Below are 14638 nucleotides of genomic sequence, written 5' to 3'. Positions count from 1 at the left end.
CCACCACAGCGATATGGGAACTATGTTTAATGTTAGAAGTAATGACATTCAGATTAAGTTCAAGAGCCTCAGATAAGACGTTATAACGGCTAATTAAGAAATGTTTTAACTGACAGTTTCGTTTATGTTTAGATTAGAACTTCACAAAAGTTATCAGTGCTGTCTCTAATATGTGAACCTCTTATGGAGGGAGATGTTTGGTATTCCATTCATTTTACTCAGAGCTGCTAATGAATATTAGGCTCCGCCTACTGTCTAATGTTAATCTTATTACTGCTGCAGGCTTTTGTATATAGCAGAGTTGTGTTTACTATCATGAGATGTTTATCGTTATTAAAGAATAAAACATTGAATTGTGTTTATATACACTGACCACCAAATTTCATAACACTGATATATTTGGGCGTTAGATGTACATCATTGACAGTTTGTTAGGATTTTATCCTTGTGTCTTTAAACAAAGTTTTGGGTTAGTTGATTGACTCGTTTTTTGCATTATTATTGTTTTATTTGTATATCGTGGTTTTTCACTTTTGATACAACACTATAAACTACCGAGAAAAATCACGAAGGATAGGACTTTATCAAAATCATATTCAATGGCACAACAATCAAGGCAAAACGTCACAATACAAACACCAAACATTAGTCACATTTTGAGTTGCGTTTGTAAGGTCTTGCTATTTGGTTTAGGCTCACACTAAATGTTTTGCTTCTTTACTAGCACCGGTAGTATTTATCTTAAAGGAATATGTTTATAACAGTTATAGGTATTTATCTTAAAGTAATATGTTTATAACAGTTATAGGTCTTATACCTGCTACAAACAGAGCAGTCGACACGTGTGTTGTTCCGGATATCAGGGGTCGGGTTGCAGGCAACGTATGTACAAGGAAATAAAGTCTCTTAATTCACAACTGTTTCGTTTGAAATTCGTCGTTTCCGGGCAAAAAACACTCTACGTTACATTGTCATCATTTATTTTTGGCGAACTGTCTGACTTATCTTTAAACACCCTTTTATACCGGGGTGCGTCACATACGATATATCAGACAAAGACGGATTTTTTGTTTTATTTACAGCAATTTGTTTCGGATATACCAGTTGTCCAAACGGCGGCACTTGTAGAACACCAAACACATGCAGTTGTCGTACTGGATTTTCCGGAAGAAAATGTTCAGGTACTATTTGTCTTATTCAAATCGACTCACGGTTAATGTGGTACTTTCTCTTTGTTTGCATGTTTACAGTTTATTTTCATTTTAACTCAACCCCGACACATGCAATGTTTTATTTATAATTTACAGTTATTTCAGAATATTTTGGACTTTAAAACAGTTCAGACACGTAAGACAGAGCAGAAAAAGAAAGAAATTGAAACGAGCTAATCCCTTAGGTCTAGATTCGGATTTAAGACTGCTAGAAATCATGGGCCATGAGCAATTTGTTTTTTGTTTCTTTTAATATAAACAGTTGCATAAGAGACCCGAAAAGTTAAGCACTTTAAACTCAAAGACAGTTTGAATACTTATCAAACATTCAATCTTGCCAGACATTGGAAGGATACGAGTGGATAAAAGTATTGTAAACATTTACAACTACTTTACTAAGGGGCTTATATTGATAGTCCCTTGAAGATGACACTATTGAGGAATAAAATCTCACAATCAAATGACAGATGTTAAACAGAAGCTTAACGTTTAAGTATGTTTTTATTTTATTGATATACAATACTTTTAAAATTGCTACAATATATACTGAAGGTCGACATTGCATCACGTTAAACACTGCAGATCTTGGTGCAATAACAATATACGTACCTCTAACTACCTTTAGGTTTGAATTAATTATTGTATAACATTGTAGGCTTAAACGAGTGTAGTTCCGGTGTAACAAAACATAATACCAAACGCATAGAATAATGACAGGGGGTCATGTTTTCTTTATTAAAACAAGTCACATCTTAAATTACTCCCCAACTCGATCGCATAGAACACTAAACCCCATACCATTGTTATCCTGGGGACCAAATGCTCGTACACGTAAATATTGAAAAAATGAAAAAAACAAACTTGCATGATGAAATTACTCTAATGAAAATGATCAATGAGCATGGTCTTTTTTCATCTATAATGCATGTTGTGTTTCATATAAAAAAATAAATTTGTACAACAAGTTACACTATATAGTACATTTATACGTATAAAACAATTGGCGAGCTTCCGAAACAAATGTCATCCGATTATTAAAAAATATTAAATAATGTCGCCATGCGTTTGTATAACAATATAGAACTCAAACCTATTTTAATTATATTCATGTATTAAGTGTATTCTCTGTTGAAAATGTGCGGCTCTTTACGTGGTGTATATTGTATACAAATTTATTGTTATATAGTGCCAAATTAACGTTTTTTGTTACACATATGACATCATGCAGTATTAACATCATATATTTTGTTATCAAAATAATATGTTAATGTATGAACGGACTGTCTGTTTCGTCTGTGATCTTTTTTGAGTTACTTTACATAAAAGACAGTTTTTTTAAACAAAAAATACCATAGATAACTGGTGTGTTTTTAAATACACTAAATGCCAATACTGGCGTTTTTATTTGATCAACGGACAGACTTAAAATATTTGCCATGTGTTCCCGTTCCAGATAGTAAAATCCGACCCGAGTGCACCTACGTTGCCAGGTAACGAGGCATGCAGAGTTACCGGAAACACAGCGTGCCCGAAGGTCTGTTTTTTCTATACGGAACGGACACACATAATGTGGAAAACGCATAAAAGGAGCATTTTTTAAATTTCACCAAACGCATGCGATGATCTTTACTGACGTCATGTTCTAAAGACATATTTTTGTTAAGTTTATGTTTATTAAACTCATCTATTAAAATTTCATAATTATGGTTTTATAAAATGTATAATAAAAGAAATAAAAAAGTATTACACCACAGCGCGTAACCCATCTGGCATGGCGAGGTGCCAGATGGAGTTCTCCAGCACGGCTGATTTCACCAGATATGACTATCCGGTGTGCTAGAAAAATATTTTCATTTCTAACGTTTATTCACACACTTTGATTTAATTATAATCATACACTTCATTTCAAAGGTAAATGAGTGTAGTTCCCGAACAGCGAGATGTGAACAGATATGTACCAACACACAAGGCTCGTTCACATGTTCATGTAGAAGCGGGTATCTTTTATCGAGCAACGGCAAAACGTGTTCTGGTTTGTTCACACAAAATAATCCGAATGCGATAATAAGCATTTACTGATAAGAAGGTCTTATGTTTATGCAATATGTATTCGTTTTATGTAGGCATTAAGTGTATTTTGTTGGATGTATGTTCGTCCTTGATACGTGTAGCTGAGTCAATATTTTTTTTGGCAACAATTCTTGTCCTTTCAAAAATAAATTGTCCTACTTTGGCATAAAAGTACAAATTAAGTTTTAAGAATTACACACCATTGCCTTGTATATAGTCAAACGAAAGAAATTATCTGCAGTGAAAAGAAACTAGTAAAACCGATAATTGATTGATGAAAAATGCCATAAATTCTTTGTCCCAAAAGTGTATATTTAAAACATTATTCAAAAGAAAGGAATTATAAAATAAGGACAAATGTCATTTGTGTAATTATTTTGTAAAACCACATTAGTTTAAGTGATTAAATATGTACAACCCTTAAATATGACTATATTTTACGTGTTTCTTGATGTGTAAAGTGTGTACCTCATCTGGAGTTCAATGATGTAACATTGTGGAAAAGTCAGCCAATATATTAGTTATTTCCCTTGTATATGGATACGCCATTACCTATTTTTGAAGAGTAGCCTTATACAGATGACCAAGGAGGAGCCTAAAAGAAGCTGATGTATGAAAATATTAAAATTAAGCCTTCACTGCGCTAAGGTAAATAAATATAATTGAATTTTCTCTATGATGTAACCACTTTAGTCTCATTTATGCAAATGACCAAGTAGTTAATTCATTGCACTTGTATTTTCTTGAACTGAAAGGAAAACATTGCACAGTCTGTTTAGAACCCCACATACATATCATGATGGTGCAAGTGAAGTAAAGGTTGAATATATCCATCCTGTAACATTCTATGATGTAACGCTGTATTTCGTTATATCAGGGAGTAGTTTTGTTATATCAGAGAACAATGGCAAGTGTACAACTATTTAAAAAATAAAATAAAGGTTTATGACATTTATATGTGTAAATATTGACATCATCAAGCATTTTCAACATGCTGAGAAAAACAACGAGCTCAATAATTTAATTAGTTTTAGTAAAAATATCGTAATTTCAATTTTGATGTTACAGCAAGGAATGTAAATTGTTATGTCAAGGAACTTAATATAGTAAATACAATAAAGCATTTCTAACATACAGCTAATTGCAGTACATATCTATATTCTGTTACTGTTAAATGCTTACCTGTATTAGGACGAGATTGATATAACATTGTTAACACGTTGTGGCATAAAGTTGATAAAACTGTTACAGCAAGTACTAAAAGTGGTACAGCAGAGAACTAAAACATTTTTATTATCTGAATCATGTGATCATGCTGTATTTGGTATTAATTTGATATATTTGTACATTTCAGTTGCTTAGAAACATACAAGTTACTGCCTGCATATCAGAAATAAATAAATAGAGAAAGAAGAAACAAAAGGACCAGGTAATTAAGTTTTGAAGTCTTAGATGTACTTCAGTTTTTCACACTTGCAAAAAGGTCCCACCTGTCTTCATAAAAGTTGAGATGGCATTTTAGTGTCTTTTAAAATATCTATTGAAAAATATATGTTTACACAGTTGTTATACATGTGATACACCTTTGACGGTACAAAATACACTGGTGATGGAGTATGTGCTAAATCCAAATAACCAGGTTTTCCAAAGGTTTTATTAGATTGGTTTTCCAAAAGTTTGTATAAGATTTTGGTATATAGTGGTGCGAGAGGCTGGACTGGATGATATACTTAGGATCAAGGTCGCACTTAATGACCTTCGTCAATAGTGTCATTGGTCAAAATAATGGTGATCAATTACTTAAATGATGGAATAAGCGTAGAGTAACGACATTATTGTCTAGTAACACTTAATTTTATTTTAGAATGGGGATGTCAAACGCAGAGCGTCAAAGGAAGTTTCGTTCCAGATGGGATGAGGATGAAACAAGAAAGTATTTGCAGGACTCCAAAGAAAAGTACAAGAAGGACAAAACATTGGGGAAAAGAAAACAGATTACAGATATGACACAAAGAGAAAAAAGGCATCAAAGAAAGATTTGGCGAGTGCAGAAAAGGAAACTGAAAGAAAGAAGAAAGGTTGAACAAGAAAGAATATTAACACCCCCTTCTTCACCTGTGACACCAGAAAAGAGACAGAAAAGACAGATCGATGATAAACAAATGGATCCATATGACAGGAAAAAAGAATTCAAAACATACCTGCAAAAACTGGCAAAGTGTAGAACATTTTGTGAGCTGCAGACTGAATGCAAGCAGATCAATGATACAATTGGTGAACTTACCATTGCCATTGACCCACATGAGTCAAACATGAATTATTTTACCTGAATGACGATTTCTTGCAAACTGGCGGGACTACTAGTAAAACATCCAAGCAGTATGCTCAGTATTCAGAGATGTTCATTCCAAATGAAAGGGAAATGACAAATGAAAACATAAAATCAATTTACAGAAAAGAGATTCTCAGTATCACAAAAGACAAATCATTTATGAGTATTTGGCAAGTTCATGCACTGTCATCAGTTCTCAAAACCCCTATTCAATCAGTATACCCTGAGCTAGGCAATAGAAATGTGAGGAAAGACATGCACAAACTGATCAAACCTGTTTCAGGAACCAATAAAGAACCCCCAGCTTTTGTAATGTGGACATCAAACAGGGATGATATGACTCCGTTACACTGGGTGCCAAATCACTTTGTGCCATTGTTGAAACTTCCGGAATGGTATAAAATAGATGATGAAAATAATAATGATTTGGGCGTATCTGACAATTACCAAACAAAACAATCACGTATGGAAAGACCAATTGAAGTTGAAAGTTCTGCACATGATATATCAAATGCTACGAAAGTTCATGTGTGTGTGATTTGACTGCAGAGATGGGAACGGCCAATGAAATCAGAAAAGCTGATGGAACGGAGTGCACATTCAAGGAATTCATGGAAAGCAGTGTTGACAGTTTGAATATAGGAATGGGTAAGGTAGACGGGGCAAATAATGGGACAGAAAGTGATAGTAAAGATACCAGTTCAAAGGTAAACGGGTCAAATGGTGGGACAGATAGTGATAGTAAAGATGTTGATGAGAAATTAGATGGGGGAAATGGTGGGACAGGTGGTGATAAAACAGATGATGATGCAAAGGTAGATGGTTCAAATGGTGGGACAGATAGTGATAAAACAGATGATGATCCAAAGATAGATGGGGCAAAAGAAGGGACAGATAGTGATAGTAAAGATGCTGATGTGAAGGTAGACGGTTCAAATGGTGGGACAGAAAGTTATAGTAAAGATGCTGTTGCAAACGATGATCGGGAACAACATGAGACAGAACATGTAAATACCGATTTAAATGACCATGAAGGTGTAAGTATGGGAGAGAAACATCGGAACAAGATCAGTGACATTGACACAAATTTTGACACATGTATATATAAAGAGAAACATGTTCTTGTGAATTTCAATGGAAAAGCACATGTTGGTATTGTGAGAGACAAACTTGTCATCTGTATTAGTAGACTGTATGCGCCGAAATGGTAAAAAAGATAAAAACAGTTTCTGCTGGCCAATAAAAATAAGAGACACAAATTGGTATCGGCTTACAGATGTTATTGCTATTGTTGAATGCTCCGATATTCCTGGACAGAGAAACAGGTATCAACTAGATGAAAAATCATGGCAAATGTATTCATCTCATTGTTGAATAAATATCGCAGCATTCAACAGTAGCAATGCCATCTGATAGTACACTGTAACATCTTTTACTCGACAAAACATTTTGTATGATCCATATTGTAATGCAACATTGATGATGTACAGAATTTGTTTGATGTAACAGTTTATTTCTTTCATGTAACAATACATTTATTGAAATAAGAAAAACATATATCCAAGTTTTGTTAACTTATGTTAATAGTATATTTTCTTGTTCACCGGATGATGCTGAATTGTTTACCCTGTACTAAGGATGTTGTTCGCAGTTCAAAAGAATGAATTTTATATGTTATTTATTGTGAAAATTTAAATGCTAATGAGTACATAAGTAACATATCAAACACTGCGATGGTTTTGCAGATTTGTTTTCATTTATTCAAAAACAAGAACATTTCTGATGATAAGAGGTAATAAAATCCTAGTTTGCTTTAATAATACTTTATTAATCTCTATTTAAAAATTTGTTACATCAAGGAAACTAGTAATGGGTGGCTAATTACTTTGCCACATATAGTACTACACAGAGTTAATTAAGGGTCTATTTATGTTTAACTGTATTAGATTTGCCCATATAAACATGTAAATAGACCAAAGAATTGGTTCCAGAGGACTTATTTTTTCTTTAAATTGACAAATGAAAATGTTGCAAAAAAAAATATTGACTCAGCTATTTTAAAGAAGAACGTTAACGTTTTAGCTGCTGGTCCTTGTGGGTGTCATTGTATCATTGGTCTTACCTTAGAAAATATTTATAGACGCATTCTTATTCCGAAATAACAAAGTGTAGTTCCAGCAACACACGATGCTCACTCAGTTACTCTTGTAGAAGCAAACTACGACAAAATTTATTCGGGTTTGTTCAATAAGTATTATAATATTTTCAAGATGAAAACCAAGTCATTCTTTAAATGTTGGTGCAAGTGAGATATATTTGAATTGTTTTATTCCTTGTACATTTCCCGTTTAAAATATGTAATCTTAGGCTTCTAAACACGGCCAGTGTTACAATTTCAGCTTCTTGGACTGTCCATGTAATTGCCATAGTATAATTTGTTCAAATTAATAACAATGCCGTCAATAGTTAACTCAGACCTTTCCAAGTTTGCAACGCCAACAATCTTCTATACATTCTCAAGCCAAGAGCCCATTTCAATTCGAGCTAAAATCTGGCTGATATATATAGGCAAAACATAAATATCATCAAATTAACAAAATAATCACCAAGACGAAATGTTTGGCATGATTGTTAAAAAACAAACCAGAACAGTATGATTAAAATCAAAATGTTCGAAATCAATTTAGAAATTATCTAAATAAAGCTCCCAAGTAAGATTTAAATAAATAAATATCAAAGTACAAAAACATATTCTAATTATCTTAAATTTATCAAGTTTAATTTTACCACATACATGGTTTGCTTTCCCAATATAAACGAGTGTAGCTCTGGCAGAGGTACGTGTCATCAAATATGTTCTATCACAAACGGCTCATTCTTATGTTCGCGTAGAGGCGGCTAAAAATTATCAAGTGACGGTCGGACATGTGCTGGTATTACCACTATTATCTATATAATTATTACGATTAATGTGCATTCCTGAGCTGAGGTTTTGTGTAATTTTATGACTTAAACACTTCCAATTCAATAATTAATGAGTACCCTTTTACATAAAAACTTCATAAATGATTATTTACAAACGAGTATCTCCATTCACCATATACCAATTGTAAGAAATAGCGTGAAGCCTTTGAGTTCGCCACGTTTCGAAATTTGGCAATTAAATATTTCGATAGAATGACACCTAGCGGATTTCCCCTATGAACGCATTTTTAAGCCAAGCCAAGTTTTAACCCTAATTTTTCACGGTTTAAACCCGAGATTGTACTTTCACAGACTATAATGACCATTTTCATAAGGAGAGATTGACTAGGTGACATTCGGTTAATGAGGGAAATTTTCGAAATAGTACACAATCAGTAACCAAGGGAACATCCAAAAGCCTTGATTGCTCTGGTACTAGATAAATAAGATAATTAGGAACGCATTACGTTCATCCGCTTGATCTTAACATATTTGATTTTACATTCCAGACATTGACGAGTGTAGTTCCGGCACAGCTAGATGTAATCACACATGTGCCAACACACAAGGGTCATTCACATGTTCCTGTAGAAGCGGCTATAGTTTATCGAGCGACGGAAGAACATGTTCAGGTTTGTTCTCAATTACTATCACACACTGTATTTGTATTGTATATTAAGGATGCCATTTTTCATAAAGGACTGTTTTACAACTGACATAATTGTTGTAATATCAAACTCCAAACGACTAATACATATAGTTCATTCTCACTCCCAGCAAATTAATCCTCAAATTGTCAATATAACAATCGAACTATTTTATGAATGGATGTTCCTAAAACAAAGGATGTTTAATACATATTGGGTATCGTACATATAATCGTATATCTGTAAATACATGTTTCACAATATGGTAATTTAAAGTAACATATATGTATCAAACAATTTGCGAGCTAAGCTGTTTTAAGTTGACAAGGTAATAAACAACTATTATCAAATAGTGTTTCCAAAATAATAAATGATATAAAGCTTTTTTATGCTATTGGCATACGAAATTAATGCCAACCGACTATTAAAATTATATTAAATGATATAAGCCATGCGTATTTTTAACGAAAATTTAAACTTATTTTAATTATATTTGAAGCATTTTTTTTGTTGACAATGTGTGGCTCTTTACTTGGTTTTTGTTATTTTGATATGAATGTTTATTTAGTGCCGAGTTATATTTTTTATGTACACATATGTCATCATTCGGAATAAACTAAAGATATCTTGATATCAAAATTTATCCTGTCACTTTCATAGAAATAAGTCCAATAAAAAGGTACCGTGTAAATTTTAGTTTATTAGGTTAGTTGACCACGTGATGTCTATCTACAGTCAGTTGGTCATGTGATCACGAAAGGGGACTATTTTAAATTCTGAAATGTCAGAGGAAATGCACAAATAGTGTTCTAGTATCTTATCAATAGTCCGCCAACAACCGACCTCAACAATCACTCGCCCATCACTCTGCATACTAATGACACTGGCAAAACAATCAATCGACCAAAAAATCTTCATGCGACGTGAAAATCTTACCCCACCCGCACATGCTGGAAACTGTGCAGCATTCAATTTTGAATGGGTGTAGTTCCGACAAAGCGAGATGTAGTCACATATGTACTAAGACTAAAGGCTCATTCACACGTTCATGTAGAAGTGGATATAGTCTATCGAGCGATGATCGAACATAATCTGGGATTTCTTTAATATGTATGTGTTCATTATGATAATTGTGCACTGGTCAGCTAGGGATTTGTGCCAGTTTAGGAACAACTCACTTCCAATTCAATTATTAATGAATACCTTGTACTGCTTCGATTCCCCGATGTTTATTGACAGCGGAGTATCTCAAATTTTAATGTAACAATTGTTAGAAATACTGTGATGCCTTTCAGTTTGCCATGTAAGAACATTTGAAATAAATATTTTGATACAACGACATGTCCTGGATTGCCGCATGAGAGCATTTTAAAGCCAAACCAAGGTCATTTCACTGATTTTCTCACGGTTTTCACAGACCATACGCTCCGAAGTAGTACTTTAATAGACTACATTAACCAGTTTAATAAGAAGAGGTTGGCTTGGTCGCATTCAGCTAATGAAAATATATATTCTAAATAAGACGCAAAAATCGACCAACGAAACATCTTAATATAACCATGATTGTTCGAGTTCCCGAAATAAAAGATACTTAAGATAGCATTTTTTTCATCCCTTAATGTAACTTATTTCACTTTTCATTCAAGACATTGACGAGTGTAGTTCCGGCACAGCAAGATGCAATCACACATGTGCCAACACACAGGGGTCATTCACATGTTCCTGCAGAAGCGGCTATAGTTTAATGAGCGACGGCAGGACATGTTCAGGTTTTTTCACAATTAGTATCACAAACTGCATTGGTATTGTTAATAACAGTTGGAAAAACAAAGAGCACAAAAACAAAGCAGTATGTTTTAATGAAATTTTTCGACTAAGGTGACCTTTTACAATTTCCCTCATGGCGGTCTTGTTCTACAATGGACCCAGTTATGCAAATTTAGCTTGTTTGAATGTTAAGATCGTTATTTTTGGAAGAAAGTTTCCTGGTTTGGCTAATACTCCTTTATTGGCTCAAGACTAAATGCAAGTTATCGTAATTCAATATAAACTTTTAAGTTTGTAAATTGCCGAAATCAATGACAAGTTGGTCATATTCCACATCTTACTGCTGTTTTGATTATTTATCAGATTATTTTCACCCACATTTTCTCTTAATGTTGAGCATTGGCTACCAATAATGGTCTTTGCTTTGATACAGTGCCCATCATTCAATGCAGAATTAATGCCTTATGTACATGCAGTAAACCTGTAATTTATTTTTTGAAGATAATGTGGGGTATGTATTGTCTGTCTTTGTTTTCTGCGATATGTTTTCAGTAACATCACCAACAATGTATTTGTTAGAGTAAAATTGAACACATACAACTGTTTTCCTAGGAAAATGAAGTATATGCTATCCTAGCGTGTGCTTTTAAAAAAACACCCGAAAACGACAGACAATATAAATCTACCTAAAACGCTTATCTACACAGTTTGATTTAACCATATTTACACTTTTCATTCCAGACTTAAATGAATGTAGTTTCGGCACAGCCAGATGTACTCACACATGTGCCAACACACAAGGCTCGTTCACATGCTCCTGTAATAGCGGATATATGTTATTGAGCAACGGCAGAACGTGTTCCGGTTTGTTCCCTAAAATATCAAAATGTGAATTGAATAGGAATGAAATACTAGTAGTCATGCTATGTTGTGGCTTTTGTTTATAGCTTTGGTTAGTGAACACGATGGACAATCTTTATCTGTTTACTGGTCATTTAAGCATTTTTAACATGTAGTGTATTACGGATGGAAGGCAACATACCTTATTGATGAAGACAGCTTGAAGTGTATATAGTATGTCTGTGTTTACTGCAATACTGTTTCAGTAACGTCACATAATAGGTATTTCTATAAAACAAAATTGACCATAAAACACTAATCACACTCAAAACGAAATTTAAAGCCATCCTTACGCTGGTGCTTTTATTTGATAAGACGACTCTTTTCATTTTCCTAATGTTTATCCAGACTGTTTGATCAAACAATATTCACATATTTTATTCTAGATGTAAATGAGTGTAGTTTCGGCACCGCAAGATGTAGTCACATATGCACCAACACGCCAGGCATATTTATATGTTCCTGTAGAAGCGGCTATATTCTATCTAGCGACAGCAGATCATGTTCTGGTTTCTTATCATTTAGTATCACAATCTTTATTTGTATTATTAGCTAAGGTTGTTATCCTAGACTTGGACTGTTTTAGAACTGAGTGTGTTAAGGAGGCTCAACTTGATTATCCAAAGGAATTCTAAATAACTTCTAAATTATACGTTTGTCCACAGAAATCTAACCATATGCAAACATTTTATTTTAGATGTAAATGAGTGTAGTTCGGGCACAGCAGGATGTAGTCACATATGCACCAACACAGCAGGCTCATTCACATGTTCATGTAGAAGCGGCTATACATTATCGGGCGACGGCAGATCATGTTCTGGTTTGTTCTCAATTACTGTCACAATATGTATGCAAAAAGCTGCAGAAACAAAGTCAGTAGCAAACAGTTTAAACATAAACCCGGTTGAATGACACTGGGTAAACGCCAAAGACATAGAACATAAAATCACAAACAAGCTGTACTTGTATTGTCAACTTAAGTTGCGATCTTTACAGACGCCTGCCTCACAACTGACATACAGAAAGAACATCAAAAAGAAGTATTCTAATCACTAATACATTAAGTTAATTCTTACACACATCGACAATTCAAATCCTGTGAAGTGGTGTGGCTGACACTTTTAACAAAACACTCTTCAAATTGACAGTATAACGTTTGAACTCGAACACCAATGGATGGTCACAAAACAAAGCAATATGTTTAAACATTCCTTTTTGACTGAGGTATGTTTGGCGAAATATTGTTATGCTCTTGTTGTAAAATTAGTGCAGTTATGAAAGATAAGATCGTCTGAATTGTTAGCTCGCCATTTTTCGAAGAAAGCGTCCTCAGCAGGCTATTAGTATTATTTTTGGTCAAAAGTTATGTCCGTTTTAGTATTAAATGGTACTTAGTACAGAAGTTGATATAATCAGTTAACACGTATGTTGCACCACTATTAATTCACTCTAGCTCTAATTGTTTATGCAGCTCTATTCTTCCCAATATTTTCATCTGGGGTGAATGTCAGCATTCGATAATGGCCTTTTTTGTGGATGCAATGTCATATGCGCTTAGCATTGAATGCAAAACCAAATTCATGTATGGAAGTTGTTCCAACATTTATTGATGACAGTAAATTGTTGCATGTTTGGTATTTTTGTGTTGTCTGTGACCTCTTTTCAGTTACATTATATTACCGGTACATTTTAGGACAAATATTGACCATTACCTACAGGATTTTGAAATTTCAAAAAAGACCATCATTGCGTGTGCTTCCATTTGATCAAAGGACAGAAATACAGTTTTAATGCCCTTCATGTGTTTATAGTCTGTGTTGTCTGCGATCTTCTTTCAGTTTCATTATAAAACATGTTTATTTGAGCGACAATAAAGCACGAACAACTGATAACATTGGAAATCAATTGAAAGCCAACATGTGGGGTGCTTCTTTTTATCAAACGACGGATTTTGTTTTACTTAAAACGTTTTTCTTCACAATTTGACCTCATCATATTCGCGTATGTGATTTCAGATGTAAATGAGTGTAGTGCCGGCACAGCAAGATGTAATCACACATGTACCAACACACCAGGTTCATTCACATGTGCCTGTAGAAGTGGTTATAGTTTATCGAGCGACGGCAGAACATGTTCTGGTTTGTTCTCAATTCAATTACAAACTTTATTTGTATTGTTTACAAAGGACGCCACCTTAAAATAGGACTGTTTTACAACGAACTTAACAGGAACATCAGACTTGAGTATGCTTATTACTTATCAATAGCTTTAATTAAACGTTTATCCATATTATTGAATTTAGCTTAATTTATGCCTGCTATTCCAGATCTAAATGAGTGTATTTCCGGCACAGCTCGATGTAGACACATTTGCACAAACACAGCAGGCTCATTTACATGTTCCTGTAGAAATGGCTATACTTTATCTAGCAACGGCAGATCTTGTTCTGGTTTGTTCTCAATAGCATCACAAACTGTATTTGTATTATACATTTAGTGTGAATATAAACAGAGGACAGTTTCACAACTGATATATTGCAGAAACATAAAAAATGAGAATCCTAAGCAGTAATTCATTGAGTTTATAAACTGAAGGCCATTTTGGTACTTAATTTACAACAGAAGTCGCTATACTCAATTAACGCGTGTGTTTCAAAACGCACTATGAACTCTGTTTTTTTTTTATTTAAACAGTTCTTTTCGTCCCCATATTTTTTGTCTGTGGGGAGATTTAGCGTCCGGTAGTGT

General features: G+C 33.9%; 1 protein-coding gene across 2 annotated transcripts in view; it reads left to right on the top strand.

Annotated features, from left to right (window-relative positions):
• The window catches only part of LOC128234470 (fibrillin-2-like), a 31650-nt gene that overhangs the window by 3370 nt on the left and 13642 nt on the right, over positions 1 to 14638 (top strand). For both annotated transcript variants that reach the window (XM_052948730.1, XM_052948729.1), the window contains exons 3-10: positions 803 to 882; positions 1083 to 1181; positions 9087 to 9209; positions 10871 to 10993; positions 11733 to 11855; positions 12589 to 12711; positions 13907 to 14029; positions 14218 to 14340. In XM_052948730.1, the coding sequence (XP_052804690.1) occupies positions 803 to 882; positions 1083 to 1181; positions 9087 to 9209; positions 10871 to 10993; positions 11733 to 11855; positions 12589 to 12711; positions 13907 to 14029; positions 14218 to 14340 (917 nt within the window). The remainder of the gene's footprint in view (positions 1 to 802; positions 883 to 1082; positions 1182 to 9086; positions 9210 to 10870; positions 10994 to 11732; positions 11856 to 12588; positions 12712 to 13906; positions 14030 to 14217; positions 14341 to 14638) is intronic.

Source organism: Mya arenaria, chromosome 5, assembly GCF_026914265.1.
Source record: "Mya arenaria isolate MELC-2E11 chromosome 5, ASM2691426v1".
Classification (NCBI taxonomy): Eukaryota; Metazoa; Mollusca; class Bivalvia; order Myida; family Myidae; genus Mya; species Mya arenaria.
This window is presented reverse-complemented; position numbering and strand designations above follow the sequence as displayed.